This window comes from Schistocerca piceifrons, chromosome 6 (assembly GCF_021461385.2).
Source record: "Schistocerca piceifrons isolate TAMUIC-IGC-003096 chromosome 6, iqSchPice1.1, whole genome shotgun sequence".
Taxonomy (NCBI): domain Eukaryota; kingdom Metazoa; phylum Arthropoda; class Insecta; order Orthoptera; family Acrididae; genus Schistocerca; species Schistocerca piceifrons.
This window is the reverse complement of record NC_060143.1, coordinates 228,212,242-228,232,385: the sequence shown is the minus strand read 5'-3', so window position 1 is coordinate 228,232,385 and position 20,144 is coordinate 228,212,242. Positions and strand designations below refer to the sequence as shown.

General features: G+C 44.0%; 1 protein-coding gene across 1 annotated transcript; it reads left to right on the top strand.

Annotated features, from left to right (window-relative positions):
* The first annotated feature begins 3,539 nt into the window (after positions 1–3,539).
* Positions 3,540–17,307, top strand: LOC124803014. Its single transcript, XM_047264120.1, has 2 exons — positions 3,540–3,611; positions 15,780–17,307. Exons 1-2 carry the CDS (start codon positions 3,570–3,572, stop codon positions 16,941–16,943), a joined length of 1,206 nt encoding a protein of 401 aa, XP_047120076.1. The 5' UTR covers positions 3,540–3,569; the 3' UTR covers positions 16,944–17,307.
* Positions 17,308–20,144: the final 2,837 nt, after the last annotated feature.

Sequence of the window (20,144 nt, the reverse complement as noted above, 5' to 3'; positions counted from 1 at the left end):
TACACATAAACCACGGGGTCAGATTCCACTACATTCTCTTAATGACTTCAGATGACATTGCACTCAGTGGAACTTGCAAATAGGCAGGTACTGTCTGCTCATGATAAGGATCACCGTGGCTTCATAAGGTCCATGGTATATGGCGAAAGATGTATTCCTTACTTAACAATAAATCAAATTGAGTAATCAAACGATAGATAACATGAATGACTAAAGCGATGATATAGAAAGTCTAAAGGCCACCTTTTAGGTTCCTCGGGTGTCTGCCCTATTATACACATTCAAGAAAACACATAACGCGTTTGTTTACTTCTATGACTGTGCTCAAAACGTGCATCTAGAATATTGGTACATGCTACAATGCCATTCCTGGCAGACCACGACACATTCAATTTCATGTGAAATTATCGTAGCACAGGGCCATGTGATGCAGCATGTCATGTCACCTGCAGTCGTTGTTTTTTCAAAAGTGTCTGGTGAGCGTGTAGGTCATCTGGCGTTTCCTGAACGACCAATCATACAATCTCCACATGTACCATTAAGATCCACAATTATCTTCGGGGAGCAGGAGCAACACCGATCATTTTAGTACCACACGAACTATCTTACGACCAATGGAATATCTGTGGAAACTGTAGATATTTGTGGCTATTTAGAGTCCCATTCATAAAACAGGGACCAATGATGTGAACCTTTAAAAGGCCGGGTCACACGTTAACAAACTGTGTTCATTCCGTAGTCACTTCTCTCAGTCAGTGTGGATATCGAACTAACCAGTAGTGCATATTTCAATGATAGTCTTGACCACAGTTTGTAAAGGATAGCCGCGCGGAATGGCCACTTGGTTTGAAGCGCCACATCACGGATTACGCGGCCACTCCCGCCGGAGGTTCGAATCCCCCCTCGGGCATGGATGTGTGTGTTGTTCTTCGCATAAGTTAGATTAAGTTAGTTTAAGAAGTGTGTAAGTGTTGGGACTGATGACCTTAGCAGTTTCGTCCCTTAGGAATTCATACGCATTTGAACATGCTTCACTTGTAAACAAAATCTTGCATACCACTGCTGCATCATCAGTGATCGTATTGTACCAATTTTCTGTCTTTGGCAGACAACATGTAACCGAGTTTACTTCCTTCATTCCCTTCTGAATGGATCAGTGCCGTCAATGAACTTACCTTGCACCTTCCCTGGTTTTGACCTCTTACATAAATGCGTCAGAACTGACTATTCAAATTCACTTTGAAAAAGAGAGTGGTTTTCAGTCTCTCTGTGTTATGGATACAATACTACATAAAAAAGGAAAAACATTTAGTTCATTTTAATCATGCCACACTATAAAATGCTTCCCCATATTTATAGCGCCAAAATAAGCTCCAAATTGTGACCTCATTTGTGTTTGAACCAGATTCTCCACACTAAATACCCAATACACAATAGTTACGCACTTTCTTTACGCATGGCAGCCACTTGGCGCCGCATTAGTAATGATGTTGCAGAAAAAGATGGGAGTTCAACGACTGCTTGTCATGGACTCCGGTAGAGCTCGCAGCGTACTTCAATGGCTGACCTCGCAAGCACATTAGAGCTGCATCGAAGCAACATGTGGCTTAGGTGATACAGTTGCTGAAGTATTAGTTGCATTCTATCATCAGTTGATATTCTTTTTCCTTGGCGTATTTTATTCTAATAAATAAAAAAACGCTGCCTGGATCACAATTTCTTTTATTGGCGACTATGCATTTCGATCGGCCCTGTAGATCATTTACAGGTATGGCGCACCGAAGTGCATTTTGTCAACAGGGGTACGAATAATACGAGGGTTGGAACTTTAATAGTGGCAACTATTTACTTACAGCTCGTACAAAATAGATATGTGTTTCAAAGTTTTACTGGCATTCAAAGTAGTCACCAGCATTGTGTATAACCCGCTGCCAGCGATGTGGAAGTCGTAGGATACTCTTAGCAGTGACAGTTGCGTTGACAGTTCGAGTGGCGCGGGTTATTGCCCGACGAATTTATAGCAGTTCTGAAGTGGATGCCGTGAAGTGTTTCCTTCAGTTTATAAATCGAGTTGAACTCATGAGGGCTTAAGTCAGGGGAGTACAGTAAGTGGTATGGCACTTAGCAGCCCCATCAGTCAAACAAATCAGTAACAGGTTGCACTATATGTGCTTGAGCATTGTCCCGCAAAATGATGGTCAGGTCCTGCAGAAAGTGTCATCACTTCTGTCTCTAAGCTGGTCGTAGGTTGTGTTCCAAAAATGAACAGCATAGAGACAGAAGTGATAACACTTTCTGCAGGATCTGACCATCATTTTGCAGGACAATACTCAAGCACGTACAGTGCAAGCTGTTACTGATTTGTTTGACTGATGGGGTTGCTAAGTGCCATGCCACCTACTGCATTCCCCTGACTTAAGCCCTCATGAGTTTAACTCGATTTCTGAATGCTGGGTGTGGATGAAGCAAGTGGCGCTAAGGAGAGGAGTAGTGCAGAGAAACCATGTTTTGTAAGAAATATCTATCAAAAAAATTGACAGTTAACCTTCTTTTCTGAGGAAGCACAAGAACTGCTTCATCATTGTATTAAGAAAGCTTATTAGAAACAAGCTGTACCATTTGTCTCAGTGACTGCTTAGTTCATGGTGTAGCAACACAGCCAAAAATATTAAATATCAGTTATCTGTCCTCATTTTTAAAGTGAAGGTGATGAAAGAAAATTCTTTTTTATGCTGAAGTTTAGTTAGGCCCTAAAGTTAAAGATGCTTGACGGGACTGGGCAGAGGACAGAGGAAAGGGGGGCGGGGGTTACTAACTAGTATCTGTTCGTAATCAGGGGTAATGATCTCAGCAAGGTTGGAAAACGCTTGTAGAGACGGTGGCTGTGTTATACCAAACAAACCAGTTGGACCATAATTTTTTTGCGGGACTGTGTTTTCATGTATGGCATTATTTATGCTGTGTCATGTCTTCTACACGGAGGCAAAGTTTCATCAGATTCAACGTCCACCTTCTACAGTTTCCGGTATTTTTATATGTTTTTAATAATGAAAGTCGTGATTGTTTTTCATTTTGTGTTTATATTTCTAATCTTTAGATGTAAGATTATCTGGTTGAAGATTGTAGATATAGATTTCAAGATTACGTAAAATATACATACGGTCCACATTTTTACTTAGATTGTAGATACAGATTTCTAGATTTCGTAAAATATACATACGTTCCACAATTACACCTTACAGACTGTTGACGATATTGATTCACGTCCTGTTTAGTGTTATTATATTTTGTGATTTCTTAGGATGCAGTTGTTTGCCTGAGCGAGGATGTCGTGTCTCGGAAAGCGGGTTGCAATAAATCAGGGAGGACTCACAGACGTGTGACACGTGTCGCAACGTCCGCGAGAGGAAAGAGCTGACAGTCACTTGTTATTCAGATCCGAGGCTTAGACTGGCGAATCATCTGTTTACTGCCGCGACAGCCTGGCGAGATAAGGTGGCGTATTTGAGGTGAGCTGACTCTCCTCGCGGCAGGAGTGATTCTGCAACGAGACACGAGACAGCTTGTGCATGGGGAAACGAACTTACTTAACGCACGCCGCCCTCATTCTGGTGAGTAGTATGAATCCAGTGCAGTGTGTCGGCTTACGCAATCGAACCTCACTGGATCTGCAGGTTTTACAGAAGTTCTTTGAAGCTCGGAGGCTATACCTAGACGGTTTATTGTTGCCTGTTGGGTGGTACGGATTCCGTTTGATAGATGACTGCTATATTACCTGCCGTCCAACAGTGACGCTCACGCGATGAGAACCAGAAATACGAAGGCGAAGCAGAACGAGCAACCATTTGCAGTCAGTAGCTCGAAAAGAAGAGATTCGTTGATACACCTGAAACGTGGCGTACCAAAATGTTATTGCACTCTTTCAGTAAAGGGAAGTCAATTTGCATGACAGAATGTTAGCGCGGCATCGAGAATTTTTTTTTGTTTTTTTTTTTTTTTGGGGGGGGGGGGGGTGTTGTAATATACGTTAAAAGAATCGTCAACTGGAGACATACTGTCTTATCCCTTTGACCTCAATTGTGGCTTTTTATTCGGCATTAAGTAAATAAGAGAAAGCTACGATGCCGCATGGTGAATGGATGCTTCAATCATGGAATGCGTGTTATTGTTCATCTGAAAGTGCGTGATAATAAGTTTTACAGTACGGCGCATGAAAGAGCTATGTAGGCACAGATTTTTCACGGTGTATTCATCCATTAATGTGTAAAATAGCTCAAATAATTACAGAATAACAGGGGGGAAGTGGCACGCAAATGATCTTTTAAATTAGTGTGTAAATTTACGAGACTGGACACATTTATTTATTTGTTTCTTAAGTAAAGACCTGCTGCCTGTTATTATATATCAGGTCTTCTGTATAGTACCACGGATAGTCTGTTAGGCGGAAGTATAACAAAACGATTAAGTAGCAGTTTCAGTTGAGCATAAATTTGTTTAAGTTTAATATTTTTAGCGTTTTTCTCTCAGCACCACATAGTCAATGTATTTGTTCCTAGTTATCATTTCGTATTATTGTGATGAAACATGGAACTTGCCGCTGGTGGGGAAGCCAGCGTGCTTCAGTGATACATATAGCTGTACAGTAGATGCAACCACAGCGGAGGGGTATCAGTTCAGAGGCCACGCAAACATGTGGTTCCTGAAGAGGGGCAGCAGTTTTTTCAATGGAAGGTACATAGTCTGGATGATTGACTGATCCGGCCTTGTAACATCAACCAACACTGTCTTCCTGTGGCCGGCCGCAATGACCGATCGGTTCTAGGCACTTCAGTCGGGAACCGCGCGACCGCTACGGTCGCAGGCTCGAATCCTGCCACGGACATGGATGTGTGTGACGGCCTTAGGTTAGTTATCGTTAAGTAGTTCTAAGTTCTAGGGAGATGATGACCTCAGATGGTAAGCCCCATAATGTTCAGAGCCATTTGAACCATTTGTCTTCCTGCACTGGTACTGCGAACGATTGAAAGCAAGGGAAAACTACCACCCCAATTTCTCCCGAGGGCGCCCCCTCTACTGCATGGTTACATTACGGTGGCATCCCCTTGGGTAAAGTATCCGGAGGTTAAATATCCCCAATGTCGTCAGTAGGAGGAAAAAAAAACTGGCTTCTACGGATCGGAACGTAGAATGTCAGATCCCTTAACCACGCAGATAGGTTAGAAAATTTAAAATGAGAAAATGGATAGATTGAAGTTAGATGTAGTGGGAATTAGTGAAGATCGATGGCAGGTGGAACAGGACACCTGGTAAGACAAATACAGGGCTATAAATGTAAAATCAGATAGGTGTAATATGTAATACAGGAGTCGGTTTAAATTATGAATAAGAAAGTAGGAATGCGGATAAGCTACTAAGAACAACGTAATGAACGCATTATCGTAGCGAAGATAGACACAAAGGCAACACCCATCACAGCAGTTTAAGTATACCAACGAGCTCCGCAGATGAAGAGATTGAAAAAATGGATCATGTGATAAAAGACATTATTCGTATATTTAAAGGGAGACGAAAATTTAATTGTGATGTGGGAATGGAATTCGATAGCAGGAAGAGAAAGAGAAGGAAAAATTGTAGGTGAATGTTGACAAGGGGAAACGAATGAAAGAGAAAGCCAGGTGTTAGAATTTCTCACGGAGCCTAATTTAATCACCGCTGTTACTTGACCGAAGAATCATTAAGGAAAGTTGTACATGGGGACCTGGAGACGCCGGAAGCTTTCAGATCGTTTATATAATGGCAACAAAGAAATTTCGGAATCATATTTTAAACTGTAAGACATTTCCAGGGGCAGATATGGTCTGTGACCACAGTTTATTGGTTATGAACTATAGATTAAAAAGAATTTGCCGAGGGAACTGACGCTTCTATCGATGTCTGCTCAAAGACAAAGCACTTTTTTGTACTAACAAATCCGTACGCCAGTTGCTTCTGTAGAATTTTATTACATAAGCACAACTTTTGTATGCTAAAGAACGGTTTGGAACTGCAGCAAAAATTGGTGTTCATCACGATAAATGCAAGTGATTAATCTTCCATCGGCTGTCTACTCGTTCAGCAAACGAGTGGGCGAACGGAATTTCTGGTGTTCAGTTTTTGCCGATAACATGACTGCACAGAGAAAATATCAAGAAAATACACAAGCACGAATCGTGTTGCAACATTATGCAACGTATAGCAATTAATGAAATCGACCTATAAGTACTGCACATCGAATTTCCTTAAAAGTATGGGGAACTGTTTCATCTAGGCCCGTCATTTCTTCGGCACTTGACAATAAACTTCCCATAGACGGAAGGACAGTACTTCCGTATAATCTGTAGTTATTTCAGCTTTGTATTTATTTACTGACTTCTCTTTTGCAAGATCTTTTTTCTATTTTACTCCAGTGCGATATACAAACGGCGGACGGAGGAAAACGATTTCGATACATTAGCAGACTTTAAGTGCAACCTGAACCTTCTGAGGTGATTTGAAATTCGGTAAAATGTAGCTTTGAAGTCAATCGTGTTATCTATAGCTCTCCGTAAACTAGTTTTGATTGTACCCGACGTAACTATGAGAGCTGGATTTCGGAGCAGGTCTTACGTCTAGTTTTCGAAGATCTGTTACGAGGGAATTTAAGACGTAACCGTTAAGTATGCACCGCGGAAGTTGGCGATGTGTTATGTCATGCTTAACTTCTAGGCTACTTCAGCTTATGTGGGAGGGGTTTAACTGGTATTCCGCATAAAAAAAGAGGCAGCTCAAACGACGCTTTCGCTTCTGATAAGGAATGTTCGCAGCGAATGCTAACAGTGTCATTGAAGGAGTGGGTTAGAATTTGTTCCTCGTTTTGCAAAGGTTAGTAGCTCGTCTGGAATGACAGTCGGTTGTCACATGTGGTGCTTATTTTTCATGTAAAAATTTCAATAGTATGTTTAGATTCTCACTGCTTGTCTACCTCTTCACTACCAATGAGCCGAAATAATTTTTTTGGCGCCTTTTATACCTAAATTTCGCACTTTTCTATTTTCTCCTCTTCTTTTCTAATCTAATACGTTCCTATTTTTTGCTTCATTAGTTCGTTCCTCCATTTTCTTCTTCTTTGTATATTTATCCTACTCATTGACGCAACTACGACTTTACAGCTACATTGATCGCAATTTTCATTAATTTTGGGTGTACTAACCGACGTAAAGGAAATTTAATACCTTTTGTTTGTAAAAATGTATTTTAGTCCTCGCAAAATTTTAATACCTTTTCGCCAGTATTCAACATGCTATACAAATACACACAATTTTCCCGTAAACAATAGGCAGTGTAAAGCGAGGCTATCATATTCAGGAGGACGGGCTAAAATGTTCAGCTCTGCAAATAATTTACATGCACTGCCTTAACTCTGAGATAAAGCTACGCAGTACGCACTAGAAATCTCATATGCGTAAAGCAAATTGATATCTTTTGGGGGAAACACATCGGTCAGTCAAGCATTGTAATGAAAGGGAAAAAAAAGATTTTGTTTGGCCTGTAAGAGATGATATTTATTTAGACGAATGAAAACACTTCATTTTTCACCAAAAAGCGTAACCTCTCGATATAGTTCGAACCATTGGATGGTATATTTTTAAGCAATACTATGCTTTACACTGGCAGCTATCAGGGAGAGATTCAGTGGTGACAGCAGTTTTTGTTAATTTAACATTGCGTTGTTATGACTCCGAGTTGGAGCGAGCCTTTGCTGCAATCTTCATTTTTTTAATCATGACCATAAAAACAATGTTCTATTAGATTCCTCCTATTTACCACCAGGTGGGGGTTTCCTCTGTAAATGGAACCAGATGGTGAAGACGCCGCATTAGCGAGGAGAGAGGAAATCCAATCGTCATCCTGATGTTCCGACGAGTTCTTAGATCACGTCAGCCAACTGATAATAAGATCATTCCATTATTCCAGATTTCCTAACTTATTCATAGCCACCTTCGACAGACTTACACCATCAGTGATTCCAACGTCGGAGATATTTTAAATTCTCACCTATGTGTTGCCCTTCGTCTGACACAAGTTTCATGTTGTACTCCTGTGACACATATGGCTACCGGAAGCCCGTTGTAACGTGAAGCATGTCCGACTGCTACCGTCTGTTGTGGACTGACGAAGAACACGTCTTTGACAAGTTACCAGAGATAGTTTGTTTTGAAAACTGTGACTGAATGCCTTACGGAACATAACAGAAGTCTTATATGGAATAAAAACCTACAGCGTCTACGTGAAGCCTTCGGACGGACAATTTGATTTGTTGAAAAAATGACACTGATGCTAACAGCGGTTGTACATTCCTTCATCTGAGGAAACAAAAAAAAAAGAAACATATCAGTAGTTTGCTATTTCTGCTACTATTTCTACTATTTACTGGTGAAATCAGCACGACGTATCGGTAGCATACCAATACCGTCTCGTGCATTGTTTTTTTCTACTTTTACGCTAGACTATTACACAGCAGCATCCATCAGCTCTTCCTACATTTTGCGTATGATAGAGGAGTTCGAAAAAGAAAAGAGTAACGTATCTGAGAATGACAGAGTGCTGCGCTTATTTCATTAACTGAAACAGCAAATTCTCATAGAACATCATAGAAAGATCCACCTCTACAATGGAGAACGTAAACTAAAATATTTTTTAATCTTTTGAGTCGTATTTTAAAGAAGCAAATAAGATGTTGTTTAAAAAGGTTCGCAGGAGAGCTTCTGTGAAGTTTGGAAAGTAGGAGACAAGGTACTGGCGGAAGTAAAGCTGTGAGGACGGGGCATGATTCGTGCTTGGGTAGCTCAGATGGTACAGCACTTGCCCGCGAAAGGCAAAGGTCCCGAGTTCGAATCTCGGTCCGGCATACAGTTTTAACCTTCCAGGAAGTTTCATATCAGCGCACACTCAGCTACAGAGTGAAAATCTCATTCTAAGCTGTTGTTTGTTTGTGTGATGCCATATTTGGCGGAATAGGGGACACGCAGGGTATTTCTGTGGTGATGACACGAACAAGGAGAAAGGAAAACGTGTCAGATTGAGATAGGGAAGCCTTCTCCAGAAAGCAGTGAATCGAAAGGCGTGATCGAAAATGCCAGAATTTCAAATTCAACTTCGATTTAGTAACGATGATATAAAAGCAACTAGACACACTTTCATTACAGCTTGCAGAAGGTGCTACATCACAATTATTACTCAAAGTGACGTCACTCTGCTTTTATGCAGGCCTGGAAGGGTCGTACAAACGTCCGTTGTACCCGTTCGAACAACCCTGGCACTGTTCGTGCACGGAAGTTAGAATTCTTGCCAGGAGATCGACTTCAGCTCGAGATGTGTCTCGTACAGAAGACTGTTCACATGACTCCTAAAAAAGAAATCGCTGGGTTCTGATCAGATACATCGCGAAACAGGACCACGACTTCCCATCCACAATTCAGGGAACATCTAAGGCCGATGTTAACGAGAAAGAAGTGTGTCAAGTTAATTTGTCTCTTACAGAGTCTGTGCTGGTACAGTTAAAAGGAGAGGAAGAGGGGGGGGAGGCAAGCTGAAAAGGGCGATACATACGTTCGCTGCAAATTTGAGTTATGGCTCTTCTCAATTGCAGCGTGGAAATTTTCAGTGACATGCACATTGAAACTGTTACGACTATTTACCCTTCCATCTCTGGTAACAAGGCTTCATCCCAGGAAAGTGTTCAAGAAAGAAAGCGACCTGCAGCATTCATTGACTCAACGTGGCGCGTTGTCCGAAGTCCACATAATAGTTTATTATGTCAAGATCGCCTGAATATTAGACATTTACATTACCGGTTTCAGTACATTATTGGCATCTTCAGATGTGATAAGTAATTTCAAACACTTTCGTCAAGTACAAACTCTAGTTACAGGGGATAGGCAAAATAATCTGCACACCTGTACTTACTTGGGAAGGGTTTATTAATAAGGGGCTGGACTCCAATTTTCCCATAATACAGCCGCGATACTGGCATATAATTTTATAGTTTGCAGTGGAATGTTATGCCACTCTTCGGTCAGAACCTCTTCTAACTCCTGCTGTGACGAGGGAGGTGAAAAATCTGCTTCGCAGTCTGTGCTCCAATACGGCCCACAAGGATTCGGTAATGTTTATGCCTAGGAACTGTGGTGGTTAGGGAAGACGCTGCATGCTCCTCATACCACGATTGTACTATCCTGGCTGTGTGCATGGATGCATTATCGTCCTGAAACATGGCATCATTGTTCGGAACAACATTTGAATCATCGCGTGCACGTAATCACCTAAAGTGTTCACATAATCGTTGGCTGTAACACGGCCTTTGAGAGTAATGATGGGACGATCAGAATACCATGATATGTCTGCCCACACCATCACACTTTCACCTCCATGTTCAAGTGTTGGAATCAACCAATCAGGATTATAGGCTTCTTTTGCCGTTCTCCAGATGTAAACCAGGCCCGATGTTGGAAATAACGAAAATGTTGACTCGTCGGACTAAATGACGTGTTTGCAATGATCAGCCGTCCTGGATTTAAGCTCCTGACACCATGTTACGCTTCTTTGCGTTGGTTGTCCTCACTAATGGTTTTGGTATAGCAGCCCGTCCATACATATTCGCTTTATGGAGTTCTCGACGGACAGTGTCGATAGTTACGGGGTCTCAAAGATGGCTATTGAGCTCTGCAGTCGCTTTAGACGCCGTAGTTTTGTGATATTGTGACACAATTCGTAGTAGCGTACTACGATCTCTGTCATTTAGTTTTGATTTGCGCCCACTGTTACGTTTACACGATGATGTCTTTCCACGTTTTGTGTAGGCTGTCATGACTGTTGAAACAGTTGCTCTTGAAACATTCAATAAGTTGGCTGTCTCGGCTACTGATAGTTCAGCTAATCGGGCCCCCACAATCTGCACTCTTTGGAACTCTGTTAGGTCTTTCATTGCACGTCGACCTCGGCCTCTGAATGCAAATACGAAGTGTGCACTACTCGTAAACAACCTTCACTGATGCCTAGTCCGTACTGAACACACCGAGCGAGGTGGCGCAGTGGTTAGCACACTGGACTCGAATTCGGGAGGACGACGGTTCAGTCCCGTCTCCGGCCATCCTGATTTAGATTTTCCGTGATTTCCCTAAATCGCTACAGGCAAATGCCGGGATGGTTCCTTTGAAAGGGCACGGCCGATTTCCTTCCCCATCCTTCTCTCACCCGAGCTTGCGCTCCGTCTCTAATGACCTCGTTGTCGTCGGGACGTTAAACACTAATCTCCTCCTCCTTCTCGTACTGAACACGCACAGTCCAGCGCGACACGTGCCTTATCTGCGTTGCTGACTGTCAAACACAACCATCCCATTACCACACTCTTCACATTATTTTGCCTATGTCCTGTATGTGCGTACTGAACATAATGAAACTGGTGCAAGATATGTCAACAAAATACGCATGAGCATAATGAAACTGGTATAAGGTATGTCAACAAAATACGCATCATACCATTACATAGTAAAATAGATTACCTACGACATGTGAAAAAAACAATAATATGCTGAAACCAGTAATGTGAAGGTTTGTAATAGTTAAAAAATTGGTTCAAATGGCTCTGAGCATTATGGGACTTAACATCTGAGGTCATCAGTCCCCTAGAACTTAGAACTACTTAAACCTGTCCGAGGCAGGATTCGAACCTGCGACCGTAGTGGTTGCGCGGTTCCAGACTGAAACGCCTAGAACCGCTCGGCCACACCTGCCGGCTTGTAGTAGTTAGGTAGTTGTTATATGGAAATTTATAATGCAGCACCCTTTCATCTGACAATACGGAAAATTTAAAAAAAAAAAGCTTGAACTTCCTACGAATCATAGCAGTGTAGCCAGTGTCACCGTATGACTATACAAAAATACACTTCACGTGCAACTGGTGGAGTGCTGATCGTAGACACCTAAACTAAGAGAGCAGGCATTGTTTAGTACAAGTTGGGAGTCCGGACAGTTTGTTGCATTCTCTGGTAGCTGAATTGTAGCACCTAGCAATCTGTTTTTCTTTTCATTAACTGTTGGAGCAGTCTAGGAAACGTAGTGAGCGTTGGATATCTCCTTCATGAATTCATAGCTCGATAAAGCATTTCAGCTTCCGTGCAACTTCATCGTACACGAAAGCCATACCTGCCAATTACATAACCGAGTACAAAGCACTTTCATTAGTGCCTATCTACTGCACTCTTCAGCTTTTAAACTCAGATTTCAGTCTTGCAGACTTTACATCAAGGCTCATCATGTCAGTCTACAAGTCACGACATCCACAGCGTAGAAGTTGTTTTTCCCTTCTGCACACCTCATGATCTACGCCGACCTGTTGGTCGAATATGCTTCACCTGCGGTTAAAGCAACTATATAGGCAAATAAACAAATTTATCGTATCGAAAAAATATTATAATGTGTTCAAGTTCCACTAACAGCGTTATTCCACAGCACATTTTGCTTCTTAACTGTCGACCTGGCAAAGAGAAATCTACCAGTATCAAACAGGTCTTAATTTGAGGGAGAAATTTCCGAGAACGTACGTTTGTAGCACAGGATTTTATGACAGTGAGCCATGGAGTGTGGGCAAACGGGAACAGAAAAACTTAAGAAGACTGTTGAAAATTAGGTGGACTGATAAGGTAAGTTACGAGGAGGTCATCCAAGGAATCGGCGAGGAAAGGAATGTATGGAAAACACAAAAGAAGAAGGGGCAAGATGATAGGACATCCATTAAGAAAAAAAAGTCGCTTCAGTCATTTCCTGTCTTGTTTTTCTTATATCAAATTGAAACAATTGTCCTTCACCAAAATGTTTCAAATTTTGTGACGAACTCAGCGGAACACACTATACTACTGTTCATCCATCTGCATTATTAACTTATCGTCTGTGAGGTTTTCTTAATCTACAGGAATGGTTTTGTTGAGAGGAAACAGTGGATTCTTTAATAACCCCCCCAACCCCTTCCACCTTTCCTCGCTCCCATCCTGTTTCCTCCTCTCCTATCCATCCAGTCTACTTGAACTAACACAGATACGATCTTAGTGGAACGTTAGATTACAAAATTCATCGCAAATATAATAAAAATGACTCGAAAAATGCTTGCTGGTTGTTGTAAGAAACTTGTAGCTGTTTTTGGAGATTTTTTAATGCCACATTCACATGTTTTGGGCTCAGTCCATCGTCTGGTGACCTGTTAGTGATTAAAATACTGGGAGTGCAAATTCTTCCCAAGAAATAATAAAAAATCTAAGGTGTAAAAAATGGTTCAAATGACTCTGAGCACTATGGGACTTAACATCTGAGGTCATCAGTCCCCTAGAACTTAGAACTACTTAAGCCTAACTAACCTAAAGACATCACACGCATCCATGCCTGAGGCAGGATTCGAACCTGCGACCGTAGCAATCGCGCCGTTCCGGACTGAAACGCCTAGAACCACTCGGTCACAGCGGCCGGCCCCTAAAGTGTCAAAACAAGCAAAAAATGTTCATACCATACGCAGTTACATAAGTTCAAGACGCAGTTGTAAATGCCGTACATCAGGAAATGCGTATGGTTTATCAGGTGCAATAAGCTTTCCCTCGCACAGACAGAAACCAAATATACAAGTGCCAGAGCGGCAAGTAACGAACGCCGTGGCGTGTAGAGGGCACCTTGGGCTAAGACAATGTCATCCGGAGGAATCGCCAGTATCATAAGGAAATTTAGTAAAAGATGTGTGTCAAGAGTACTAACAATGACAAAAGTAAAGCTCAAAGACATAAAATCGTGTAAGATATAATAACTATTACATACGTGACCGAGCGAGGTGGCTCAGTGGTCAGCACACTGGAGGACGACGGTTCAAACCCGCGTTCGGCCATCCTGATTTAGGTTCTCCGTGATTTACCTAAATCGCTTCAGGCAAATGCCGGGATGGTTCTTTTCAAAGGGCACGGTCGACTTCCTTCCCTATCCTTCCCTGATTTCGATGGGACCGATACGTGGAAATTATAACATATTAAAGAATAAACTGGACTTAGCCGCTGCGAGGGCCGGCGCGGGAGCGCAATCCCGTACGCGTGCTGTAGTCTCTCTAGCAGCACGCGTAGCCGCGTGCTAGCAGGCCCAAGCGGGTTGCATCATGCAGCCTCGCAGGCGCTCAGCGGCCAACGCGGCACTATGTTTTCGATTTTTTTTTCCAATTGTTGCATCCTTGAGCCCCCGTTCACCAGATGTACGTCTAGCGATTGGTGGCTGACGCTACAGATCAGACTTTATTAATAATTGTGGTACAGGGTTACATCACCAGTTACAGTTACATTCTCAGCGAGTACACCAAGTCCTTTAATCCATACATGTATTTTTTCATCATTACTAACTTTACGACAGGAGAGGGTATACAATGTAAAAGGCATATTACTATATACATAAGTGGGTCTAGATTGGGTCTTAGCATCTATTCCACAATGCCAGGTCATGTAAGCGGTGACACCTCGGTCGGCAAATGATTCCAATCCAGGTAGAGAGGCATTCTCACATCGGACGATAGCGAGAGTAAACCATCCACTGCCGACGTTTGGTGTTTTTAACAGTGGCCGCGAAGACCACACGATTTTTACTTCTAATGGCAACTGAAGAAATTATAAAAAATATGAAAAAACCAATCTCTTGTTCCACTGACCTGCTTATTAAGTAATCAGTCATGGAAGCTCCGTTTGTGTACGAAAATTTCTAGACCTTCCAAAATATTCAGATAGACACCTCATTCTCGTAATGAAGGATCTGGAAATTGTTTTCGATGTCACGAAGCTGAGGACTGCAACTGACGTAAATCAGCTCCTAGTGCACTACCGCAGCTAGGATATCCGTGTTCCCTGGATCGCCTTCTGAACTCCCTCTCAGTCTGTCCGATGTGAAACTTGTCACAAGCTTCACACTTAATCTTATACGTCCTAACAGTTGCAAAACTTATTAACAGACTGCTCTATACTATGTCAGAGGAGCTTCCCCAATTTCTTGATAGCGTTAAAATCTACTACCATATTATGCTTTTTAAACTCATTACTAATCTTCAGAGTGGGTGACCCGCCAGTATAGCCGAGAGCGCTAATGCGCTGCTTCCTGGACTCGGGTAGGCTCGCTGGCCCCGGATCGAATCCGCCCTGCGGATTAACGACGACGGCCGGTGTGCCTGCCAGCCTGGATGTGGTTTTTAGGCGGCTTTCCACATCCTACTAGGTGAATACCGGACTGGTCCCCACGTCCCGCCTCAGTTACACGACTCGCAGACATTTGAAACACATTCACACCATTTCACGATTTACACTAGACGCAGACAGTTGACGTACACTACTTCCGTCCCGGGGGGGGGGGGGGGGGGGGTTTGGGGTGGCGGCAGGAAGGGCATCCGGCCACCCCTTACAATTAACCATGCCATATCCGTACCCTGCCGACCCTGCGCATAATGTGGGATAAAGGCAGTAGCAAAAGAAAGACTAATCTTCAGAGTGGGTGGGCCAACGTACTTAATAGCAGCATATATAACTTCTTCGTTCTTTACTGCGGTCTCTTCGTGAGTCTGTATAAGAATTTTTTCACTTATTTTCGTAATATTTGCAATCTCTATATGTACAATTTTTGTTATATTTGTCATGATGGTTGCCTACTTCTAAGAGGACTTTCAGTCTGAAATAAACATTCAACGTGTTTGTTCGCAGGGGTTGGCTGTGCTCGTTCCACAGTGTGTCTGCAAACCACAGGGCTGGAGCCTGCCGAAACTACCGCAGCTGCAGACACCTGTCATCGCTCCAGGGCAGCTACCATTCGACTGTGCGGAGCTGACTGCCGACCCCAGCATACCGAAGTTTCTCATCCAGGAACTCTGCAGCCAACCACCGGCCGAAACCGCGGCAGACGCTGCTGCTGAGGCCAACCATCAGGCTGAAACTGTCGAGACCAAAGTCCAGGAAGAAGCTGCTGAAAGCAAAGATCAGGCAGAAGCTGCTGAGACCAAAGACCAGGGAGAAGCCACTGAGACCAAAGATCAGGAAGAAGCCGCTGAGACCAAAGATCAGGAAGAAGCCGCTGAGATCAAAAATCAGGAAGAAGCCGCTGAGACCAACGATCGGGATGGAGCTGTTGAGGCCAAAGATCAGGAAGAAGCAGAGAATGCTGCCAAGGAAGTAGAGGCTGCAGAGGAGCCATCGGCGAGGCGCTTGAGCAGCGATGGTGCCAAGCAACCGGTCGAGGTGATCGTGCCTTTCTTCCGCGTGGTCATCCAGAAACTCATCAGCCCAGACGCCAAGGTGCCGACCAGGGAATTCTGGGCAAAGGCCTACCAGGAGGCAGGCTCTCCCAAGCTGGCCCGACACCCGACCTTCTTTGAGATAGCGGCAGGCGTCCAGCAAGCTGTGGAGTCCTTCCGTAGCGAAAACTCTTGGCCGAAAGTGGTGCGCCTGATCAAGGATTTGACTTCAGACAAGCAGTGGAAGCGGCTAGAAGCCGTGCTGGCCGCAGCTCACGGGCGAGACCCTGCGAACCTCTGGAAAGCCCTGGGCGCTGCCAAGGCCTTGAAGGTGGCGCTCAAGTCTTCAATAAAGGAGCCACAGTGCAGAGTGGAGGGCCCCAACCCTGACCCGGAAGACTGTCGCGAGTTCTTCGTTTGCTTCCGCCTGCAGGGTCGCTGGAAGTCCAAAGACGCCAAGTGCCCCAAGTACACAGAGTTCAGCCCCAGCCAGCTCAGATGCGTCTGGGCGCCCTTCTCTGACTGCGTCGAGCAATCTGACTCTGACTCTGACGAGGATTCTGACTCTGAAGAATCCAGCAGAGAGGTCATCGAGAGAATTCTCAAGCACGGACCAGGTGCATTCCATGTCCAGTAACTCCACAACACTGTCATTCGAGTATCCTGTCAATAAGAGTGTTTGCCTGGTGAAAGAAATTCGACATCTGATTGAACAATCGTCTCCTGCATAATTGTGTACAATAAGCTCCACTTAAGTAAAAGCACGTGTTTTGCTTGTTTATAATTAAGTCTGAAATGCTGTTAGGAGGGAGCACAGGGGAAAACATTAATACTTCAATAGTAGTACACAACATTAGAAAAAAATAAAATAATTAGAAAGACGTTACAAATTTATTTTAGGAAACTGAAAAAATATATCTGTTCTGCTCACTCCTATTACTAGAAACAGTTCGTCACGATGCGTTTTGGCAGCAAGATGGCTTCTTCAAATGTCAAAAATTGTTAATATATCGTTCTGTGTAGCACACACTTTTTTGAATTGTTATATTTTTTCTCGGTGTTCCGCTTCGTTTGTGACGAAAGAAATAGTGACGTCTATGTGACACCTCCGTGATAAGACAAATTCTTGGACACTGTAAACGATAAGAAAAATTAGTTCATGTGTCAGTACCACTTACAACATGTAGACATACGCTGACTCTGCACCATGGGAGGAGAATCTCTGAGTAGATAATTACGAACTATATTGAAATAAAAAATTGTACATAAGCAGCTGATGAATAGCGAAAATAGATAGTCTCATAGGAATTATCATCGTGGAGTAAGAAGAAGGAATGAAGGAAGCTGTGATGCACATGGGTTCCATTCACAGGTTTGTGTACGCGTGGTATGAGGTAAGAATTTAGTGTTTGTTATTGGAGTTACTTTTATTAGTTTGCAACACGACAGAGCACCGAAACATTTATACAACGATGTATTACCTCATTCAGTTGAGAACTTGCACAAATACCCTTGCTTCCCTGCGAGATGTCAAGCTTTCCTCCCAGCAAACTATTCACAAATATGAGTAAGAGGTTATTTTACAATGATCTCGCAGCCAACAGCAGTTTGAGTATATAATGCGGCACCTTGAAGTGAAAAACTAACAGAATGAAGAAGCTCCACAGATACTCCCACATAAAAAACTACGGCAGAGACTTTGCACATTCTACTAATACACTCCTGGAAATTGAAATAAGAACACCGTGAATTCATTGTCCCAGGAAGGGGAAACTTTATTGACACATTCCTGGGGTCAGATACATCACATGATCACACTGACAGAACCACAGGCACATAGACACAGGCAACAGAGCATGCACAATGTCGGCACTAGTACAGTGTATATCCACCTTTCGCAGCAATGCAGGCTGCTATTCTCCCATGGAGACGATCGTAGAGATGCTGGATGTAGTCCTGTGGAACGGCTTGCCATGCCATTTCCACCTGGCGCCTCAGTTGGACCAGCGTTCGTGCTGGACGTGCAGACCGCGTGAGACGACGCTTCATCCAGTCCCAAACATGCTCAATGGGGGACAGATCCGGAGATCTTGCTGGCCAGGGTAGTTGACTTACACCTTCTAGAGCACGTTGGGTGGCGCGGGATACATGCGGGCGTGCATTGTCCTGTTGGAACAGCAAGTTCCCTTGCCGGTCTAGGAATGATAGAACGATGGGTTCGATGACGGTTTGGATGTACCGTGCACTATTCAGTGTCCCCTCGACGATCACCAGTGGTGTACGGCCAGTGTAGGAGATCGCTCCCCACACCATGATGCCGGGTGTTGGCCCTGTGTGCCTCGGTCGTATGCAGTCCTGATTGTGGCGCTCACCTGCACGGCGCCAAACACGCATACGACCATCCTTGGCACCAAGGCAGAAGCGACTCTCATCGCTGATGACGACACGTCTCCATTCGTCCCTCCATTCACGCCTGTCGCGACACCACTGGAGGCGGGCTGCACGATGTTGGGGCGTGAGAGGAAGACGGCCTAACGGTGTGCGGGACCGTAGCCCAGCTTCATGGAGACGGTTGCGAATGGTCCTCGCCGATACCCCAGGAGCAACAGTGTCCCTAATTTGCTGGGATGTGGCGGTGCGGTCCCCTACGGCACTGCGTAGGATCCTACGGTCTTGGCGTGCATCCGTGAGTCGCTGCGGTCCGGTCCCAGGTCGACGGGCACGTGCACCTTCCGCCGACCACTGGCGACAACATCGATGTACTGTGGAGACCTCACGCCCCACGTGTTGAGCAATTCGGCGGTACGTCCACCCGGCCTCCCGCATGCCCACTATACGCCCTCGCTCAAAGTCCGTCTACTGCACATACGGTTCACGTCCACGCTGCCGCGGCATGCTACCAGTGTTAAAGACTGCGATGGAGCTCCGTATGCCACGGCAAACTGGCTGACACTGACGGTGGCGGTGCACAAATGCTGCGCAGCTAGCGCCATTCGACGGCCAACACCGCGGTTCCTGGTGTGTCCGCTGTGCCGTGCGTGTGATCATTGCTTGTACAGCCCTCTCGCAGTGTCCGGAGCAAGTATGGTGGGTCTGACACACCGGTGTCAATGTGTTCTTTTTTCCATTTCCAGGAGTGTAAGTGGCCATCTCTTTTGTTAATGTGATACTGTGCTCCATATTTTCGATGTCAGTCATTCATTAGGGATTTTTTTCTCCAGAGAGGATATGGATTGGGCCAGGTTTCATCCAAGAATAAACTCATGATATCTTTAAATGCGCGTGTGACAACCAGCTGTGCTCACATAATCCTCTCGATACAATGTCTTAAACGCTTCACGACAGACTAAGCAAAATAGGGTAAAAAAAACTTAAGTGTTGTATGGCATTGATGTTTGGGATATCCCACAGAGTGGGTTCAGCAGCCGAGCGAAAACGGTGTTCTTCTTCCACGCACATCGCCCCCTCTCCTTACACATGAGTAATACGACATCATGTGTATTTGTGGAGTGTAGATGAGTTTAATGGTAGATAAATCTAATGCTTGTATACACTGGTGTCCAAAATTAAAGCAACAAACGGAAATTTTGCCACTAAACAGTATAAACAGGTCAGAGTAAAGTAGAAAGAATACAGAACGTAATCAACTGCCACATTCATGGAGGTAGATAAAAATGTTCTTCGTTTTTTCCAGCTTAACGGATTTGCACGAACATTATAACTACTGGTAAGTGTGCTCAGTATGGGGTGTGATCACCTCTGTCACCAAAACAGGCCTGACAATTACGGAACATGCTGTGAATATCATCAGTCGCATGTTGAGGCAATAACGCTGAAA